We start from the raw sequence: 7986 nt of genomic DNA, 5'->3' as shown, positions 1-7986 counted from the left end.
TGCACTTCAGAACATGGTTTAGTGGGCATCATTGATGGTTGGACTCGATGATCTTGAAGGTCTTTTCCAACCTAAATGATTCTATGATTCCATCTACATTGGCATCATCTTCCTGGCTGAAATGCCATTGTCCCTTCACCTAGCAAGGCATGGGGCAAGGAAACTGAGGCACAGATGCAGCATTTCTGCAGCAAGGCTGCAAAACAGTCAGTGGTGCATGGGCAGCCTGCTCCAGCCCCCAGGCACAGGGAGAGCCCAGCACTGCTAGCACAGAAGATGCGCTCAGGGGTCCCGTCCGTGGCACAGGAAGAGCCCCTCATTGCTGTCTGAGTGGGCAGGTGAGGCCAGGGGTGATGCTGGGTCCTGACACAGGCAGGGGCCCTGATCCTGGCATTGACCCCCTCTGCCTCACACGCCCATGTGTGCTGGCAGTGCTAACCCCTCTCTCTCCCACCCCCAGCTCTACGAACTGGATGAGGACCCGAAACACAAGGAGTTCCTGGATGACCTCTTTGGCTTCATGCAGAAGAGAGGTAAAGGTGGATGGCTGGGGTGGGCGCTGCTGGCACCCTTGCCCCGGCTGCCTGGGGGGGCTGACAGCAGGGCCACTTGGGTACTGAGCTGCTGCAGATCTCTGTGAGCCCCCCAGGCAGGTCCCTGTGAGCCCCCCAGGCAGGTCCTGCAGGGCCTCCCCCCTCCATGTCCTTACAGGTGCCTTCAAATGCACACACCACATCCCGCACACACCTGGGTCAGCATGCACACACTCAAATACACAAACTCACACCCTGCAGTTTTGCCCCCGTTGCCCCAGGTGGACCCCCCCCAGGGCGCCTGCTGGCTGGAGGGACTCCCCTGGGCCCCCCAAGATGGGGCTGGTGGCGATGCCCATTTCAATGCCCATTAGTGATGCCCAGCAGGGATGCCCACTAGCAATGCCTGGTGGGGATGTCCATTAGTATACCCCTTGGTGACAACTGTTAGCAAACCCATTAGTGATGCCTGTTAGCAGTACCCAGCAGGGATGCCCATTAACGATGCCCATTAGCAGTGCCCATTCACAGGGCCTTTTAGTGATGCCTGGTGGGGATGCCCTTAGCAGTGCCCATTAGCAAGTGATGCCTGTTAGCACTGCCCATTAGCAGTGCCTGGTGGGGATGCCTATTAGTGGATCCTCTTAGAAATGCCCTTGATGCTGCAAGAGTGGGGTCAGTGATCTGGGCAGTGCCGGGTGCCCAGGGTTTAAGGGCCTGCCAGCCGGCCCAGCCACATCAGAAATCTTTGCTATTGGCATGGGGGGCCAAGCCAGCTCCCAGGGACTGGATAAATGCTTTAACCTTGGCCCTCCCCGGCCAGGCTTGTGACAATTAAAAGTTGCCAAGTGCAGGGGTGTGGCTGGCCATATTAATTAGAGTCTTTTGCTGGTGTATGGATTAATGAACACGCCACTCAATAACCAGTAAACCCTAGGCAGAGGTTAATGCTAAGCTAATTAACTGGAGAAGGCTGGGGGATGGGTGCAGGAACAGCAGGGCTGGCTGTGTGTGGGGCAAGGTTGGGCAGAAAGGGGCAGTTGCCCCCAAGCTGTGCCCCCACCCGCAGGGCAGCAGTGACCAGCTTTTGGGTTGGGTTGAGACCCCACAAACTCATGTCACCTGAGGCTGTGCCACAGGGGGCTGATGTGGCCATGGGGCTCATGCCAGAGCCCAGCTGGAGGTGGGGGGCTGGGTACTGCCCCACAGGTGACCCCCTGGTCCCCCTGGCCCCAGATGAAGGGCTGTGGGGCAGGCTGGGGGGAACAGGTGGGAGCATCAGTGCTGTCTTGGCCCCACCCAGCATCTATCAGCTACAAGATTCATGGGCTGCTCTACAGCTTCATTATCTCTCTCTCCAGAGCTAATTAGCTCCCTTGCCATTGCTTCCTTGCAATGCTGCTCCTCATCCCTCTGTGTCCGGCTGTCCTGCTCCTATCCCCTCTGCCCCATGCCTCTCCCAGGTGGAGGGTAGGTGGATGTGTGTGCACAGGTGTGCATGCACCTGTTGGAGGAGTGAGGGATTTTGGAGACAAGTAGCAAAGAAAAAGGGGATGGGGGGGCTGTGGGACAGGGACAGCATCCTGGGGGTCCTTGGGGTGGTAGGGGCCATTGGGAGCTGGCTGAGAAGTGGCACCCATGAGCCAGCGTGGGTGCTGCTGGGGCACCCAGGGGTGCACGGGCTGTGACCCCTGGGCTGTGTTCCTGGGGTGGCAGCAGGCTAGGGGGGATTGATGCCTCTAGGGTGAGCCCTAATGAAAGGGGCCATGTCCCCCCTGCTGTTTGTCAGGGCAGTTTTGGCACTAGCATTTGTCAGCGGGGTGGAAAATTAGTGGGGCTGAAAAATGGGTTGGGGACAGCCCCACTGGGGGGGGTTATTGGGGACCCCATGGCATGGTGCTGGGACACCTGGCCCTAGTGGCACATGGGGGTGACTGCTGGAAGGGATCTGGGGGAGCAGGGATGAGATGGAGGTGATGCCATCATCAGGACGGACATGGGGTGCAGGCAGTGGGGCATGTTGTCCCCATGCCCCAACCTCCATGGCACCCCCAAAAGTGGTGAGCTGGGACATAGGGGGACTATTTCTGCATTTGCTTGCTGGGGGTCTGCAGAGCCTCCTTGTCCCCTTGCCAAGCCAAGGGCCCTGCCAATAACATTGGGCTATTAATCAATCAAGGAGCTAATCGCAGCAGCACAATGGCCACGACACCTCCCCAGGCTTTTGTGCCGCTTGCCCTGGCTGGGGCCATCACTCTGTGGGGATGCAGACAGGTCCCTTTGTCAGCAGGACAGGCACTGTCTGCCGGCCCCACGTGGCCCCGAGATTAATGGCAAGCCACTTTCATTAGCCGCCATGGCCCGGGAGGGGGGAAGAGAAAAGAAGTCTGTGGGCCATCGATCGGGGGCTGAGACCCTGAAAACTTGTTGGCAGCTGCTGGGATGATGGGGAGCCTTCAAATTCGCGCCCCCCCCCCCCCCCCGAGGTGATGGGGCCGGTGCCAGCAGCCCCTGGGCAGGGCTGGCGAGGGACTGCCGGCAGATATCAAGTCAATATCTCTGCCTTTTTCCCAGGAGGATAAACTCCTCTCCCCCTTCCCGACTGGGCGAACAACACAGACACAAAAAAAAAGTTAAATGAACTCAGTAAAGGAACAAAAAGAGCTCATTTTTCAGGCTTATGTGAAGAAGCTGAGCCAATATTGGAGCCATAAATTAGGGATGCTGAAGGATGGCAGTGAGTGACAGCTTCATTTGAGGGGTGAAGCATGGCCATGACAGCCTCCCCTGGCCAAATGGATGGCTTTCTGATACCGCCCATGCCCTGCTGTTCTGCAGGAGGAATAAATACAGGGTGGGACAGGATGGGACAGGGTGGGATGCTTGTCCCTCCTTTGCCCTGCTGCAGCCCCCAGCTGCTGCCTAGACCATTGCCCCAAGGTGCCATGGGGCAGAGCAAGGCTGTGGGGTTATTTGGGGGTGCTGGGAAAGTGGGGAGAGGGTTGTAAAAGGACTTAGTGGCTGTGGGGACCATGTTGGTCCATACTGGGCTCGCAGAGCCCTGATGACCCCATGTCCCCTTGCCCCATGACCTCAGTGTGGGGGGTGATGCTGGAGGGCCAGGGGTCAGGTTCTCTATTGGGGGCACTTGAAGGGAATTTGGGGTCAGGTCTCTCGGGAGGAGGTACCAAAGGCCTTTAAGAAGTCGGGGGGCTGCTGGGGGGTATCTGTGGGATGGGGAGTCTCTCTGGGGACTCATGGGGGAGTCCCTCTCTATGGGGCTCTGAGGGGGATTTTTAAGAGAGAGAACCTCTCCATGGGGAGATTATAGGGTGAGTCCCTCCAGAAGGGTTATGGGAGGAGTCCCTCTTCAGAGAGGGTTATAAGACGAGTCCCTCTATAAACTTTAGGGGGCGGTCTCTGTTTATGGGGCTCTGAAAGGGGGTAACAGAGAGAGTCCTTCTAGGATGCTCTGAGAGATTTGGGGGGAGATTGTCTATAAGGAGCTCTAAGAGTTGGGGAGGAGGCCCTTTGCCTGGCCCACCGAGCCTCCACATTCTAGCTGAGAGTGTACCTGGCCCCCTGCCCCACCGATAGCTCCATCGATGGGAACCCCATGCCAGCATGACAGGGTCTGCCCTGCTCACAGGCATGGCACTGCTCTCTCAGGCACCCTGGGGTCCTGCCTGCACCCCCCGTGCCCATGGGTGCTCACCCGGGCATGGAGAGACAGGTCTCCCCTCAGGGGGCAGCCGGTACCTGCAGTGATGGTGGGGACAAGGTAGGGGCCATGTCCCTGTGGAGCGAGGGTCCCCGTGGACTCACCCTGCACCCTTTTCTCTCTCCTGTGCATGGCCGGAAGGGACACCTGTGAACCGCATCCCCATCATGGCCAAGCAAGTGCTGGACCTGTACATGCTCTACCAGCTGGTGACAGACAAGGGTGGCCTGGTTGAAGTCATCAACAAGAAGATCTGGCGGGAGATCACCAAGGGCCTCAACCTACCTACCTCCATCACCAGTGCTGCCTTCACCCTCCGCACACAGTGAGAACCTGGCGGTGGCAGCGGGTAGGGGACACCCACCCTGGGGCACCCGCTGGCTCAGATGTCCCAGAGCCCCCACTGGGGTGCAGCATGGAGTGCCCCAAAGGGGAATGGAGGGCTCTTCCCCTTCCCAGATGCCATCCCCATCCTGGTCCCCACTCAGCACAGGACTAGCTGGGAGGTGCATGATGCTGGGTCTCATCCTGGCTCTCCCTGTGCAGATACATGAAGTACCTGTACCCCTACGAATGTGAGAAGCAGGCACTCAGCTCTCCTGGGGAGCTCCAAGCCGCCATTGACAGCAACCGGCGGGAGGGACGGAGGCAGGCTTTCGGCACGGCACTCTTCAACTACTTGCCAGCCAGCACCCCAACCCTGCTGGGCTACCCCAAAATACCTTTGCCGGCTCTCAGCATCTCCACACACAGCTGCAGCCAGCTCAGCCAAGTGCACACTGTTAAGAAGGGTGGGTGAGGACCATGGCTGCCCCGCAGCGGGCATCTCCCCCAGGGATGGGCATCACTCCAGCAGCAGGGATGTTCCCCAGCTGCTCTTGCCCTTTTTGCTTGGGGAAAGAAGGAACAATTTTGTTCATTTAGTCCCTCTCTGGGACTGAGAAAGCTTTATTTCTCCAGACTTTGGAGACGGACCAAGCCCAGATGCTGGGGGTGGTGGTCTACCCTTGCTACTGGGATGGAGGTGGCATGGGCTGGGGATGGCAAGATGGGGTAGCGACAGGGGGTCCCACTGAGCTCTCCTGGTTGTTGCAGAGGACAGCATGCTGGCGGCACCAGTGCCAGGGAGCATTGCTATCCCGGTGGGACTGGCCAGCCACCACCTCGCAGCAGCCCAAGTGGCAACCGCCTCACAGGTGGCAGTGCTGAAGCAGCTGCGGGAGAAGCTGGAGGTGGGGGAACCCCCAGAGAAGAAGGTGGCCCTGACAGCAGAGGAGCAGCAGCGGCTGGTGCAACATGCGCTGCAGCACAACCTCCTGGCCGTGGCCTCCCAGTTCCCCATGAACATCAAGATCTCCAACCGAGGTAGTGGGATGCAGCTCCCCAGCTTGGGTCACCCCATCCCTTGGCACCCCAGGAGGGAGCTGCTATGGCCAGAGAGAAGCAGGACTGCCCAGAGAGGCCAGGGCCCCACTTCTCTCTCTCGGGCAGGTTCTTGTTTCTGTTTCTCTTAACGCTCATATTGGTATTTCCTTTCCCCAGATGACAGACAGGAGACTGCACTGAACCTGTCCACCAACAGCATTAGTGGTATCAACATGTCAATAGAAATAAATGGAGTTGTCTACACAGGTAAATAGAAGGGCCGCTTGGCCTATGTAATTGCGGCCGGGAAATCCAATAACTTATAGCCACTGCCTGGCCAGCAAGTCCTTCCTTCAATCTGATGTCTTTACTATAAAATCCATCGTAATGAAGTGGCAGGGCCTGGGGAGAGGGAGCAGGTGAAGGAAGGGGTTGGTGAGGTTGGAAATTGGTCCCCAGGAGGGCCAAAGTGGGAGATGGATGGAAGGATGGATAGATGAACAAACTCAGGCTGAAGTGCAAAAAGGCACCTGGGGTCTCTATCCCTCTCTATGGGGTCCTGCAGGCAGGGCTTGAATTTAGGGTCACCCCAATGCTGGTGTGCCCAGAGTGTTTCTGGATGGGTGTGGGGGTTGGCTGGGTGCAGAGTGGGGCATTGGGAGCAGGGGAAGATGTTGGGGTGCTTTGGAGCAGAGGCTCCTTCGGGGTGCTGGCGTGCACCTACCTGGCTAAGCAGCTCACCCCATGCCCCCCAGCTCCCTGCCTGCCTCGCTGAGACACCCCCAATTAAAATCAATGGCTTTTCCTTCAGGATGTAAATATTTAACAAGCTGGAAAGGTCAGGGCTAATCAGTATGTGGGGCTGCCAGCCAAACAGTCCCAGACCACCCCGTGGGCTGCCCCACACGGGTGAGAGCAGCTGGGCTGGGGGAGGCACTGAGGGTGATGGGGAGGGTGGCCCTGGGGGGGGGGGCTGGAGCCCCCAGGGGTGCTGGTCCCACCCTCCCCAGCCTGGGTGCTGGGGGCCAGGCGAGCAGAGCCCCAACCCTGGGTTTGCCCTAACCCCCTTGCTCTTGCTCCCCAGGCATCCTGTTTGCCCGACGGCCCCCAGCCTCCCCGGCACCCAGTGGAAGGAGCACCCAGAGCTGGCTGAACCCCATGCCTGCCCTGAACCCACTGCTCCCAGCCCCCTCACACAGCCGTACTCTTGCAAGCACCTTGCCATAGGGGAGATGCCCCCCCACCTCAAAAGCAGCTGGGGGTCCCCAGGGTCTGGGGGGCCTGAGCCATGGGACCCAACTGGGCCACCAAGGCAGGATGGGGAACCTGAAGGTCCCTCTTGCTGCAATACTGAGCTGTGTCTGTGCAAGGCTGTGAGCACCCATGTGGGCTCTTTTGTCCCTTACCCCCATGCATGGGGCCCCTTCTCCGCAGGTGTCCTCTGACGTGCACCTTCCTTCCCAGGCGCTGCCCCAGGTGACTCCCCTGTACAGCTCCTGCCTGCCCTGCTGCCTGGGGCACCCCTGGGTCCTGCATGCTGCATCCCCTACACACTGCAGCCCCTATACACACCTCAATGCACACACTACATCCTCTACATTGCCACACTCTCAATGCACACATTGCATTTCTTACACACTACCTCCCCTATACACATCTCTATGCACACTGCATTCCTCATACATGCTCTTGGTGCATATGCTGCATCCCCTACACACTGCATTCCCTATACACACCCTTGGTGTCCACATATACATCCCCTTGCATACCCTCAGTGCAAACACTGTGGCCCCTACATGGTGCAGCCCCTATACACTGCATCCCCTATACACTGCAGACACCCCTACGCAGCCCTTCTGCGCTGCCTGGGCTCACTGCTCCCACCCTGAGACACCCCCAGGGTCCTAGGTGCCCCCTAGCCACCCTGTGCTGGGGGCACCTCAGCCCCCCAGGTCCCCAGCTCAGGGGGGGTCACCCTGAGGGGCAGATACTGGGGAAACTGGTGTGAGCAAGATGTGACAGGTTATTAGGTGGGGGTGGAGCTTGTGGGGGTGGGGCTTAATACCAGGGGGTGGGGTGTGTGCACTGGGAGGAGCTTGGTGGGGGCAGGGCAGGGAGGACCAGCAGTGCCCCCCACCACCAAAGACCACCCGGATGCTGGGGTCCCCAGCTAAGGGGCAGGGAGACAGAGGGCACCATGCCAGGCACTCAAAACTATCTTCCTGGGGCCAGGCGGGCACCTCCCCTGCCCACTCGCACCCCTGGGTGCCAAAGCAGGTGAGCTTACCTCTACCTCAGCAGAGGGGGACCAGGGCTTGGTGCCACCGGGCTCCCCCCTGCACTCCCACCGTGGCCGCATGACTCTGT

The 7986-nt window shown here is 59.2% G+C and overlaps 1 protein-coding gene across 1 annotated transcript; it reads left to right on the top strand.

The window, feature by feature from the left end:
- The first annotated feature begins 418 nt into the window (after nt 1-418).
- On the top strand, nt 419-7633 carry ARID3C (AT-rich interaction domain 3C). Its single transcript, XM_069775573.1, has 6 exons — nt 419-533; nt 4396-4579; nt 4801-5045; nt 5350-5619; nt 5797-5886; nt 6704-7633. Exons 1-6 carry the CDS (start codon nt 419-421, stop codon nt 6844-6846), a joined length of 1047 nt encoding a protein of 348 aa, XP_069631674.1. The 3' UTR covers nt 6847-7633.
- The last annotated feature ends 353 nt before the right edge of the window (nt 7634-7986 follow it).

The sequence above is a fragment of the Haliaeetus albicilla genome, chromosome W, assembly GCF_947461875.1.
Source record: "Haliaeetus albicilla chromosome W, bHalAlb1.1, whole genome shotgun sequence".
Taxonomy (NCBI): domain Eukaryota; kingdom Metazoa; phylum Chordata; class Aves; order Accipitriformes; family Accipitridae; genus Haliaeetus; species Haliaeetus albicilla.
The sequence above is the reverse complement of the archived record's forward strand: the minus strand, read 5'-3'. Positions and strand labels throughout refer to the sequence as shown.

Excerpts from the sequence above, each read along its gene's own strand:
- ARID3C (XM_069775573.1), top strand. The coding sequence starts at position 419 with ATGTGTGCTGGCAGTGCTAACCCCTCTCTCTCCCACCCCCAGCTCTAC. Across the intron at positions 5,046-5,349 it reads AGTGCACACTGTTAAGAAGG|AGGACAGCATGCTGGCGGCA; the intron begins GTGGGTGAGGAC and ends TGGTTGTTGCAG. Across the intron at positions 5,887-6,703 it reads AAATGGAGTTGTCTACACAG|GCATCCTGTTTGCCCGACGG; the intron begins GTAAATAGAAGG and ends CTTGCTCCCCAG.